The sequence below is a fragment of the Papio anubis genome, chromosome 9 (assembly GCF_008728515.1).
Source record: "Papio anubis isolate 15944 chromosome 9, Panubis1.0, whole genome shotgun sequence".
Classification (NCBI taxonomy): Eukaryota; Metazoa; Chordata; class Mammalia; order Primates; family Cercopithecidae; genus Papio; species Papio anubis.
In genome coordinates, this window is record NC_044984.1 from 9867452 (window position 1) to 9880906 (window position 13455).

Sequence of the window (13455 nt, forward strand, 5' to 3'; positions counted from 1 at the left end):
GAAAGAGCTTTAAAGATTGTACAGTTCAAACTACTTTTCTTACAAGTGAGAAACAGAGAGCGAGAGAGAAGGCCTAAGGGGAAGATGCCCTCAGACTCTCCTTCCCAATGTACATTCATTCTCATGGATCTCTACTTACCTGTACATAGACACAGCCCTGGCCTGAGGCCTCCAGCGTGTACATTCCAGGGACATTGGGCAGAGTCTTCTGCTGAAATACCAATCTGTTGGCTGACTGTATGTTGAATGTATGCTGGAAATTCTCAGTGGATTTTACAACCAGGTTGATCTCCTCAGATGGCGTGTAGGCGGTAGTGGCATATTTGGCAAGAGCTTGGAGAGCAACTACAGTATCCTGAGGGAAACAACCAAACGTATGCTTACCATTTTGTGAGTCATTGGAATTAACCTTGAACAACTCTATAACCCACACACGTGGTTGTTGTTAGTTGGCTTGGATGATGCCTCCTCTAAGTATTTAGAGAACTATACCCACCTCCTCTGGAGAAGCTGACATAGAAATCACAGTAGCCGGGCGCGGTGGCTCACGCCTGTAATCCCAGCACTTTGGGAGGCCGAGGCGGGCGGATCACAAGGTCAGGAGATCGAGACCACGGTGAAACCCCGTCTCTACTAAAAATACAAAAAATTAGCCGGGCGCGGTTGTGGGCGCCTGTAGTCCCAGCTACTCGGGAGGCTGAGGCAGGAGAATGGCGTGAACCCGGGAGGCGGAGCTTGCAGTGAGCTGAGATCTGGCCACTGCACTCCAGCCTGAGCGACAGAGCGAGACTCCGTCTCAAAAAAAAAAAAAAAGAAATCACAGTAGCTTACTTTTATAGAAAATCACCATCAACAAGGTACTACTGAACATCCGCAGGTTACTTGGTTAACCTAATCAATTCATATTCAGAAATCAAACAGCTTCAGAATGAGTTATTGCTAGAAGCAAGTGGATAACTGTTCAGTATATATTTTACAGTTTCCTTATTTGGGGAGGAAACAGTAATAACATGACAGCCCTAGAAATTGCAGCCTATGACGTCATTTAACTGTGTGATGATCTTCTACATCACAGTTGGAAGGAGCATCAGGGACCTAGGAAAGTCCTTCCTTGCAGGCTGGCTTCTTAGCCGTGATACCATGTGATAATCTTTTATTTCTCTGGGAATAAGACAGATAACTGTCACTAAGTGAGCCTCGTACAGTGACGTTTGAACTGTTTCATTCTGAAAACATAATTCACATAAATTACAAGGGGAAAGAAAAATGAATAAAGTGTTCAACAAAATTGTCACATCTCGCTCTATGTTATGAAAATTTCAGGCCGGGTGCGCTGGCTCAAGCCTGTAATCCCAGCACTTTGGGAGGCCGAGACGGGCGGATCACGAGGTCAGGAGATCGAGACCATCCTGGCTAACACGGTGAAACCCCGTCTCTACTAAAAAATACAAAAAACTAGCCAGGCGAGGTGGCGGGCGCCGGTAGTCCCAGCTACTCAGGAGGCTGAGGCAGGAGAAGTGTGAAGTGAACCCGGGCCGGAGCTTGCAGTGAGCTGAGATCCATGCCTCCAGCCTGGGGGACAGAAGCGAGACCCGTCTCAAAAAAAAAAAAAAAAAAAAGAAAATTTCTACATGCTTGATACTGTGTAAAATATCTATTACAAAAAAAAACCCCTATTTCTTCATCTCACAAATGAAAAAGACATTCTTATTTCGACATTATCACTGTCCTACAAAACAGGAAGACAGATCACCCACCCTGGTGAAGCCGTGAAGAAGTTCTATCTGTGCAGCTTGGCCATCTACAAACAATTTTTGTTTACCCTTTGTGGACTGGAGCCAGGGAGGTTTTTTACTGCTTGAACATATGGGGACAATTCAAAGAAAGGGACCTCACTGTCAGCTGAAAAACCAGTGTGAGTAATATATATGACCTCTTGTGATAGCCAAGGATTTCATTGAAAAAATGATTCTGACACATACCTGTCACTGCGAGTTGTAAACATTTCATCTACTGCTTTCCAAAAATATTATTATATATTATAATTTTTTAGGACTGAACAAGAAGAAAGGAGTCTTTTCTAATCTTTGGCCAAGCATTTCCCTGAAACAGGGAGGCATAGTACTATATAATTTTTTAAGTGTCAATTAGGTCATTACCACAGTTAAACTTGGTGCCTTTAACATTTTTACCAAACATGCAATCTATTAAAAGATGTTCATTCTTTCAGGTCTGACTTACATTTTATATCTTCAGTGAAACTGGCCAATTTCAACAAACCAAATTATAATCTTCATGAGGACAAGAAATATATTTTCTTAGTTACTTTTGTAGCCTCATCAAAGTGATTTGGACATGGTAGATATTTAATAATATTTTCAGAATAAATAAATTAATGACTACTCTCTTCATTATAATCTAAAATAATTTTTTTATGATTTGAGTTTATCATACAATTCTACCCCTCTTTTTTTTTCCCTACTGCCACACCATTCATTCAATTTCCCAATTTCCCCTTACCCCTAACCTAGATAAAACAGTCTCCTGATCTCTTCAAGTCCTACGTTTCTCTCCTCTAAATTATCTCACACACCAAGTGGCTAATTAATCTTTCTGAAACAAAGTTAAAATTGTTGTTGTTTTTGTTGTTGAGACGGAGTTTTAACTCTTGTTGCCCAGGCTGGAGTGCAATGGCACCATCTCAGCTCACCGCAACCTCCGCCTCCCAGGTTCAAGCGATTCTCCTGCCTCAGCCTCCCAGGTAGCTGGGATTACAGGCACCCACCACCATGCCTGGCTAATTTTGTATTTTTAGTAGAGATGGGGTTTCTCCATGTTGGTCAGACTGCTCTCGAACTCCCGACCTCAGGTGATCCACCTGCCTCAGCCTCCCAAAGTGCTGGGATAACAGGCTTGAGCCACCATGCCCGGCCCCAGTGTTTCACACTCAACAAAAAAAGAAAATTAAATGCATCTGGTACTATTTATGTGCTCATATAACCCATTTTATGAATACTTCCATATATTTTTCACAGGCTTTTCCTCTCTAAGACCCTGGACCGAGAGGGCAAGGACAATACCTTTTCCTCTATCTCCATACAAGATCTAATTCTACCTGTTAAGTGGCAGTGGGAGAACAGGCTGTTTACCTGAGTAGAAGAGAAGCCCCCATATGCATTCCGTTGCTTGGCCAACCAAGCCACTATGCTAGTGGCCTTGGCTATCTCCTTTTGAGTCAGGCTGGGCTTGGTAAGCTGGGCCAACAATGCGTATGCTGTAAGTTCCACATCTAGAGCCACAGGCTCAGACCAAGGGCTGGCATTCGATGATGGAGCAGGTTTGTGGCTCCAGTGAATGGATTCTCCTATGGAAAAAGAAACATAACTAGGATGTCCTTAGAAGGAACTGGCTTTCCCACATTCACTTTGTAAATGCAGCATCTTAGAGCAGAGAAAGTACCAACTGAGAATTAAACAGAGTAGAAAAAAATGTCTTAGATGGAGCTGATTCATTGACCTTGATGTAAATGCAAGGATGCATGTGTGCGCATGTGTGTAAAGCTAGAAGCATCAATAAATGTTCCTGCCTCCAGCAATTACATGAAAACCACTCTTGTTACTTTATCAGTTTTGATGTTAATGGAAATAGGTAAATAGAAGCTTCTTACAAGAATCTCTGTGTTTGGGGGCAATTTTTGTTTGCTTACAGTTTTATGAATTTTTCAGGATTTATTTTATTTAATCAAAGATTTAGGCTGGGCGTGGTGACTCACGCCTATAATCCCAGCACTTTGGGAGGCCAAGGTGGGCGGATCACCTGAGGTCGGGAGTTCGAGACCAGCCTGACCAATATGGAGAAACCCCATCTCTACTAAAAATACAAAATTCACTGGGTGTGGTGGCGAATGCCTCTAATCCCAGCTACTCGGGAGGCTGAGGCAGAAAAATCGCTTGAACCCAGGAGGTGGAGGTTGCGGTGAGCAAAGATCACCCCATTGCACTCCAGCCTGGGCAACAGGAATGAAACTCCATCTAAAAAAACAAACAACAAACAAACCAGATTCAACATTTTAGGTAGAACAAAAATGGCAGAGCATATGTAAGAATTCTGAGAAACCATGAAGAAATGCTAATGAGGCCAACTATATGAAATACGCTTAGAAGGCAGTCCAGTGATGGCGGGCACCTGTAGTCCCAGCTACTCGGGAGGCTGAGGCAGGAGAATGGCGTGAACCCGGGAGGTGGAACTTGCAGTGAGCTGAGATCACGCCACTGCACTCCAGCCTGGGTGACAGAGCCAGACTCCGTCTCAAAAAAAAAAAAAAAAAAGGACATGAGACCAAAAGAAACCTCTGTTACAGCCAAGATGACAGTTAACGGATAACTTGAAGAAAAAATAAACTAACAAATGGAAATGAGAAGGGTATAAGTTAGAAGACTAATTAAACAGAATTTTAGAGATAATAGGTAACCACAGAAAGGCAATCTAATTGGAAGAATGTAACAGGAAACATGTGAGCTTGCAATACAAGATAATGGAAAAGAGATCATCACAATAAATCAATATACGGTGGAACAGGTCCCATTGTCTCAGACACACATTTCATGACTAGAGCTTCTTACACACAAGAGGAAAAGCTACCCCACCCTCTATGAGAGGACAGTTCAGCCATGACACTCATATAAATGAAGGCTGAGACTGCATTTCTGCCTGGAAGAATAATTTTAAATACACAGTCAGATAAATGAAATGCATTACAAGATCTGCCATAACTTCAAATAGTATTCTAAATACATTTAAAGTGGTCCAGGCCAGGTGCAATGGCTCACGCTTATAATTCAGCACTTTGGGAGGCCAAGAAGGGTAGATTACTCGAGGTCAGGATTCTGAGACCAGCCTGGCCAACATGGTGAAACTCCATTTCTACTAAAAATACAAAAATACAAAAATTAGCCAGTGTGGTGGCAGGCACCTGTAGTCCCAGCTACTTGAGAAGCTGAGGCAGGAGAATCACTTGAATCCAGGAGGCAGAGGCTGCAGTGAGCCAAGATTGCACCACTGCACTCCAGCCTGGGCAACAGAGCAAGGCACCGTCTCAAAAAAATAAAAAGTAAAATAAAAATTTAAAAAATATTTAAAGTGGTCCTACGTCAAAGAACTTTCAAAGATCTCCAAAAGGGTAATTCCACAATGACAATATACTTTCTGACTAGCTTCTTCAGTGTAGTTTCTCTTCACATTAGAAGTATAAAAATGTGGCCACTGGTGGTGGCTCATGCCTGTAATCCCACGGGCAGATCACCTGAGGTCAAGAATTCGAGTCCAGCCTGGTCAACATGGTGAAACCCCTTCTCTACTAAAAATACAAAAATCAGCTGGGCATGATGGCACACGCCTGTAATCCCAGCTACTCGGGAGGCTGAGGCAGGAGAATTGGTTGAACTGGGAGGCAGAGGTTGCAGTGAGCCAAGATCACGCTATTGCAATCCAGCCTGGGCAACAAGAGAGAAACTCGGTCTCAGAAAAAGAAAAAAAAGTATAAAAATGCCCTGTGAGCACTTGCATGTGTTTCTCACAAACTTCCCAACAATAATTTTATGACTTAACAACTGTTACTAAAATGAATCCTAGAGTTCATGTGTAGGACAGAGGATACTAAGGAGATTATAGATAATTCACAGCTTACGTTCACAATTTCAAACAACTCTTAACAGGACCAACATACCTGAGATGATAGCCTGTTGATCTAACTGTCTAAGGAGAATGTTTCTGATGTCCATTTCCCCAGCCAGGGAGAAAATGTAAGCCAACAGGGCCTGTGTGTAGAGGCTGGTGGTGGAGGTGGCCGAATTCTTGAGACACTGTAGACCCTGACTCACCATTGGGTCCTAAAAAGTGAAGAAGAAGACCATAATTTATAAGGCATTCCTTAAAAAATGGGAAGTAATCAGGAAATCGTCGTATCCTTCTTGACCTTAAAAGGGTGACTAGGGACAAAGATGGGTCAATGTCTCTAGGAATAGGCATGAGAAGGAGGGTATCAAGAGGAGGAGCCAGGAGAACTTACATCTACGTCCTTTCCCATCTCCAGCAATGCAGCTGTAACATATGCAGTCAAGGAGACCTCATCATCAATACCACCCTAGAGACAAACAGGGAGACTGAGTCAGGGCAGCAGACAGCAGCTGCAAGAATTATGTGCAGATTGCAAAACGACATCCCCTCTGAACAGATGAATTATTTTTAAAAAGAAAAAAGTAATAAAGAAAGCTCTTCTTTCCACAGGCTTTCTGCAGCTCAAGCCTCCATGACACACAAAGAGGGAACAGGCTGGACTTCAGTAACTGCAGAGCCTTAAACAGCCTGCAGGAGGCAGCACGTGGACTTCAGCTGAGTGGGTGTTGAAGAAACCAGAGAGGAGTTAAGAAGCATGAGAGGTTTAAAGAAGGGAGGAATAAGGAGAGAATCTGCCGCATCACTGCATCTGAGCCTCCTCACATGCAGCTCCCGTCAAGCAGGACAACGCCCAGCCCTTCTCCAGGGGAGATTAGGTGAGACCTTCCCTGCTTATTGCCTTTCCCAGAAATATCAAAGCAAATTTTAAAAAATATCAAATCAAACTATTATCCTCATTCTATAGATAAGAAAACAAACACTTAACAAGATTAAATAGCTTGTGGCCAGGCATGGTGGCTTATGCCTATTATCCCAGCTTGAAGCCAAGGCAGTGGGGAGGATCCCTTGAGCTCAGGAGTTTGAGGCCAACCTGGGCAACACGGTAAAACCCCGTCTCTACAAAATGTACAAAAATTAGCCAGGTGTGGTGGCATGCGGATCCGTGGTCCCAGCTATTCAGGAAACTAAAGTAGGAGGATCATCTGAGCCTGGGGAGGTCAAGGCTGCAGTGAGCCATGATCATGCCACTGCACTTCAGCCTGGGTGACAGAGTGAGACCGTGTCTCAAAAAAATAATAAGTAAATAAATAAAAAAGATTCAGCCGGGTGCGGTGGCTCACATCTGTAATCCCAGCACTTTGGGAGGCTGAGGCGGGCAGATTACCTGAGTTCAGGAGTTCAAGACCAGCCTGGCCAACACGGTGAAACCACGTCTCTACTAAAAATACAAAAATTAGCCAGCCATGGTGACACATGCCTGTAATCCCAACTGCTCAGGACAATAAGGCAGGAGAATTGCTTGAGCCTGGGAGACAGAGGTTGCAGTGAGCCAAGATTGCTCCACTGCACTCCAGCCTGGCCAACAGAGCAAGACTATCTCAAAAATAAATAAATAAATAAATAAATAAATAAAAAGATGAAATAGCCTGCTCACGGTTACATGGCTCATCTGCAGCAGGACTGGAATTTGAACCCAGGACATTTAATTCTGGAGTTCATGTGCCAAACCACGAACCTTGGCTACACAGAGGATGGATTTCTCAATGGACTGGCCTCCTCTCATAAGAAAATAGGAAGAGGCTGGGTGCGTGTGGGTCACGCCTGTAATCCCAGCACTTTGGGAGGTCAAGGCGGGTGGATCACTTGAGGCCAGGAGTTCAAGACCAGCCTGGCCAACATGGTGAAACCCCATCTCTACTGAAAATACAAAACTTAGCCAGGCATGGTGGCACATGCCTATAGTCCTAGCTGCTCAGGAGGCTGAGGATCACTTGAACGCGGGAGGTGGAGGTTGAAGTGAGCTGGGATTTTGCAACTACACTCCAGCCTGTGCAACAGAGCGAGACTCTGTCTCACAAAAAAAAAAGGAAAGAAGGAAGAATACCTCTGGGATCTTGCTCTAGTCAAGTCCTTTATTTTAGTAGAGACGGTGTTTCACCATGTTGGTCAGGCTGGTCTCGAACTCCTGACCTCATGATCCACCTGCCTCAGCCTCCCAGAGTGCTGGGATTACAGGCGTGAGCCACCGCGCCCAGCCCCCAGGTATATTTCATACAGTGTATAAGAGAAGATGAAGATGAGAACTTAGGGGAGACTAGTAAGATCCTGCAGAGGAAGTCTAATGAATCCTATAAAGAGATTTTTTATTTTTTTTTAACACTCAAGATTTTTAATCCTTGCCCTGGAATAGCAATGTAAGTGACTTCTCTACAAAAGTTTATACAAGTCTTTCTTGCACTGAGTGTGTTCTGAATTGAACGACTTTTCCTGCAGGATCTACGCCTCACCCTGTTTGGGACAGGTACAGGCAATAGTGAACAGAAGAGAGCAGTGCCTCTGGAATGCAACTGCCGTAGTTCAAATATCAGTCCTGACACTTATTAGCATGCACCTTGGGCAATTTACTTAGTCTCCATCCTTTAGTTTCTTCATCTGTAAAATGGGATTAATAATGACATTCCAATACCTAGCTCACTGATTTGTTGTAAACATTAAATAATGTCAAATAAACCACGTGCCTAGAACAGTGCTCAGCAGAGTAAACCTCTTACAAAAGACATTGGGCTGCCTACTAGTCCTCACCACAGGAAATGGCTTTCCCATATGCATTTGGTGACATAGTAAGAGGCCCAGAGATCTTTTAGTGCAGTAGTCTCAAATTTCAGTGTGTATCAGAATCATCCGGACGGCTTGTTAAAACACAAATTTCTGGCCCACCCTCCCAGAGTTCATCATTCAGTAGCTGTGCGCTGGGAGTCAGAATCTGCATGTCCAACAAGTTCCCAGGTGGTGCTGATGCTCCTGATCTGCGAACTATGCTTTGAGAACCATGCTCCAGTCCACATTCTCTCTCTCTCTCTCTCTCTCTCTCTCTCTCTCCCCCCCTTTATTTTTTATTTATTTTTTGAGGCAGGGTCTCACTCTATCACCCAGGCTGGGTGCAGTGGTACAATCACAGCTCACTGCAGGCTTGACCCCCCGGGTTCAAGTGATCCTCCCACCTCAACCACCCAAGTAACTGGGACTACAGGCATGCACTAACATGCCTGACTAATTTTTCATAGTTGTTTTTTGTAAAGATGGGGTTTCACCACGTTGCCCAGGGTGGTCTCAAACTCCCGGGCCCAAACGATCTGCCCACCTTGGCCTCCCAAAGTACTGGGATTACAGGCATGAGCCACCGCACCCAGCCTTCATCTGTATTCTCATTCTACAGACATGAAAACTGAGGCCCAGACCAGCTAAGCATTTTGACCATGGGCACCCAGAGCCACAGTGGAAACCAGAAGAAAACTGACTCCCAGGCCAGTGCTCTTTTGCTTCTGCTCGGTCAGAGGTGTGAGGTCCTTTGAGACAGTGGCCGGCTGCAGGCCCCTGGACAGATCCGCACCTTCATAGCTGTGTGAAGGAGAGTTCCCACGTTGGCATAGCAGCCGCTGAGGAGCTGGTTTCCTGCCATCCACTTGAGAGCATCCTGGATGTTCTTGGGATCAATGAAGATGAATTTCCGAGCTTGGCCAAAGCATTTCGTGACAAAGGCTGTCAGCCTACATGGGTAAAGAGGAAAATGTGGCATGAAGGTGAATTTCCAGGTGAGGGTGCTATCATTTTTTCATGTATCTGGGTGCATACTTCCAGAAGGGGAGCTGAGGGAACATATGCCATAGCAGGCCTAGGAAACAGAGGCATGAACGGGCCCCAGTGAGGACAAGAACAGGGGAGGCACAAGCTCAGGGAGAAGATGGAGGGACTTGACCATCCATGAGGGTGAAATAAGCAGTATTACAGAGGCAGAAGACTGAGTGCAAGAAGGAATGGGGTGAAGGGGAGAGGTATTGGAATAGTTCCAGAGGGCTCAGGAATTACGCGCTGGAGTACACAACTCATTGGGAATTGGGCGATATTACCATGTGTTTCCATTTCCATCTCGCTCCCCAAAGGCACTGTATGAGCCATTGCTGTGTTTGTACGTCAGCTCCTTCTGGTACCCTGGGGAGCCAAATGTGGTTTTAGATCACAGTGACAACTTCAAAAAACACCCCCGTGCTTTTCAAGGATATGGGACACTTCAGGGGCTGGAATTCCCTGTATCTTATCAATCTGTCATAGGGCCTAGTGGAGGAGAGTGTCCAAGAAAGAAAGATTGAACCAACTTACCTATCTCCAGGAAACCCACTGCCCGAGACCTGATTTCCTCCGTCAGCAGCCCTGCCTTCTCCAGGTACTGCAAGACATAGATGATAGGAGCAAACAACACCATGTTCTGCTCGCCACAGCCACTGGGCATCTGCACCAGACCATCTAGGTTCTGCAGGGCTGTGCCCATAATGTCTCCTGGGATCCAAAAGGAGAGAGAGAAGGTGGGGGTACAGGGAAGAAGGAACCCTCTAAGAGTTATCATCATTCACTTAACAAACATGTATTAGCTATCATTTAGTAAGTACCTACTATGTGCCCTGGGAAGACAATAGTAAATCAAACTGTCTCTACCCTCAAAGAACTCACAGAGGAGCAAACCATTACAACACATTACAATTTTTATTCATTATAGACAATTTTCATACAGTACTACAATATCATACTGGATATGTAGGAGGTGCTAGAGGACACAGAGAGGTGCATAGGCTGTCAAGAGAGTTCAGGGCTTTTAAGAAGACATGTCGGCCGGGCGCGGTGGCTCAAGCCTGTAGTCCCAGCACTTTGGGAGGCCGAAACGGGCGGATCACGAGGTCAGGAGATCGAGACCATCCTGGCTAACACAGTGAAACCCCGTCTCTACTAAAAAATACAAAAAACTAGCCAGGCGAAGTGGCGGGTGCCTGTAGTCCCAGCTACTCGGGAGGCTGAGGCAGGAGAATGGCGTGAACCCGAGAGGAGGAGCTTGCAGTGAGCTGAGATCCGGCCACTGCACTCCAGCCTGGGTGACAGAGCAAGACTCCGTCTCAAAAAGAAAAAAAAGAAGACATGTCACTGAACTGATGAGTGATGTGACAAAACTTGTATCACTTAGGCTCAATCTCTAAGTTCCTCTACCACTGCACATACGTTCCTCACCCTCCAAATCACCAAGTTTCTCTAAAACACAGTCCTGACAGTCTTCTCCAAGTTGTCACTGACCCCTTCCTATGCTTCCCAAGCCAGTGAGCCTGACATACGTGACTCATTAACATCTGCACTGTAGCCAACGAGCTCCATTCAAATCTGTACATGTGTCCTGAATGTCAACTATGTTGCAGGAACCGTACTAGGAACAGAAAAGAAAAAGATGTGGCCCTTGCTCTTCAGGAGACCCCAACATAGTGTGGAAGACAGACATAGACACTGAACTCTAATAGAACAAGGCAAGCGCTATGTCAGACTGATGAATAAAATAGACAAAACAGAGACGTTGTGACTGCAAAGGATCTCAACAGAGGGCGAGGGAGTAAAGAAAGAGTCTAACATTCACAGGGCTCCTACTACATGCTAGATATTGTGCTGGGAACTTTAATATTGCACTTAATCTTTACACCAGTCTGAGAGGTAGGTTATTGTTACTGTTTTACAGAAGAGGAAAGAAGGTCCAGAACTGTTCACTAACTTGTTCAGGGTCACACGGCTACTAAATGACAGGTTAGATATGATTTTTAAGTTCATGCTTCTCAATCCACTTCCTCCCTTGCCCAAAACAGTAAGTGTGCTGCCTATTGTAAATATGGTTGTATCTTCCCTAAACTATACCCAAATTCCTCATTTTTAAAAACGGCTGCTGCAAATATTTTGTCTTCCCTTCACCCGATTTATAGACTGTCTAAACCTAAATACATATCAAGCTTCAGTGACCTTAACTTCTTCCTACCCTGACTCCTTTCTTTTTTTTTTTTTTTTTGAGATGGAGTCTTGCCCTGTCACCCAGGCTGGAGTGCAGTGGTGTGATCTCGGCTCACTGCAAGCTCTGCCTCCCGGGTTCACGCCATTCTCCTGCCTCAGCCTCCCAAGTAGCTGGGACTACAGGCGCCCGCCACCAGGCCTGGCTAATTTTTTTTTTTGTAATTTTAGTAGAGACGGGGTTTCATCGTGTTAGCCAGGATGGTCTCGATCTCCCGACCTCGTGATCTGCCCGCCTCGGCCTCCCAAAGTGCTGGGATTACAGGCGTGAGCCACCATGCCTGGCTTCCTTTCCATTTTTAACTAGAATACAAGTCTAATCCCGTCTGTATTGTTGCCTACACTGTATTTCCCTCCTATATAAAATACGCTCTTTTTCCTTCAGTCACTTGTCATTAGTCACATTCTCCAGATAGGTCCGCATGTCCCGCCCCACACCACACCTTTGCAGCCTCCATTCTCCTTTTCGTTTCTGAGCCAAGAATCTCTAACTGCTTACCCAGAACTGTAACGTAAGCCTTGGTCGAGTCAGGAACAACGTCCACTGGGAGCTCCAGGGAGACAGATTCAGATGCCACCTTTCCTGTGAGAGGCAGAAAAAAAGGTGACACAGTAGAAGATGGGAAATGGCAGGGGTTCTGAAGCCAAAATTGTAGAACTCTCTATAATCCAGGGATTTCTGTGCTCGGCGCTTTCTCTGGGATGCAGAAAGCACTGGGTACTATTCATAGTGATCTTGCTGAAAATAAATTCCACAGAGAGTCATCATCGTGCTGCACACTTTCTCTTCTTCCTCCTGCCTCCCAGTTAATCAGCCCCATGAGGAATGGCACCCCAGACTCTCCTGTTCCTTCTGGTCCTGTGCATTCCTCCTTTTGTCTATGAAAATCTCCTGCTGCCAGATGCGCTGGCTCACGCCTGTAATCCCAGCACTTTGGGAGGCCAAGGTGGGTGGCTCACAAGGTCAGGAGTTCGAGACCAGCCTGGCCAATATGGTGAAACCCTGTCTCTACTAAAAATACAAAAATTAGCCAGGCATGGTGGCATGCACCTATAGTCCCAGCTACTCAGGAGACTGGGGCAAGAGAATTACTTGAACCTGGGAGGCAGAGGTTACAATGAGCTGAGATTGCGCCACCGCAATCCAGCCTGGAGGATGGAGCGAGACTCCATTTCAAAAAAGAAAAGAAAAGAAAAGAAAAGAAAAGAAAATCTCCTGCCCTCTAAGGGAATTCTCACCACCAATCCTGCTCTGAGTCCACCCACCTTTTGGGCACAGCAATGAGCTGTGTGTCTTCTCCACAAGGACTCCTTCAGGCTGGCATGAAGAGAGACACAGATAAAAACAACAAAGATGAACGTCAGGAGAGATGGCACTAAAGGAAAGGGAAGGGAGGCCCCCCGCTGTGTCCCCAGGGCTTCCCTCAGAACTGCAGAGAAGGGCTTCTCATTGAAGCTCAGAAGAACTCCGTGTCAACCAAGGATGGGCCCTTTCTGTAAAGTTCTTTCTGGGCAAGCGCTAGAGCCAAAGACACAATTAGGCAACTTCTAAGGGGCAAGATTGACAATGGGCTTCATGACGGGACAAAAAAGGCAGCTATTGATGAAGACAGACATTTTAATCAGGGAAACTAACATTCATTGAGTGCCTATGATGTGCCAGGTTTTAGGTGCTTTCATAGGCCATGGGTG

At 45.3% G+C, this 13455-nt stretch overlaps 1 protein-coding gene across 1 annotated transcript in view; it reads right to left on the bottom strand.

Moving 5' to 3' along the window:
• The window catches only part of A2ML1 (alpha-2-macroglobulin like 1), a 55426-nt gene that overhangs the window by 8270 nt on the left and 33701 nt on the right, over positions 1-13455 (bottom strand). The window contains exons 22-30 of the mRNA XM_031650266.1: positions 13030-13081; positions 12263-12346; positions 10054-10230; positions 9804-9885; positions 9287-9443; positions 6068-6142; positions 5726-5888; positions 3150-3364; positions 140-355 (exon numbers count right to left, since the gene is read on the bottom strand). Coding sequence (XP_031506126.1) covers positions 140-355; positions 3150-3364; positions 5726-5888; positions 6068-6142; positions 9287-9443; positions 9804-9885; positions 10054-10230; positions 12263-12346; positions 13030-13081 — 1221 coding nt within the window. The remainder of the gene's footprint in view (positions 1-139; positions 356-3149; positions 3365-5725; positions 5889-6067; positions 6143-9286; positions 9444-9803; positions 9886-10053; positions 10231-12262; positions 12347-13029; positions 13082-13455) is intronic.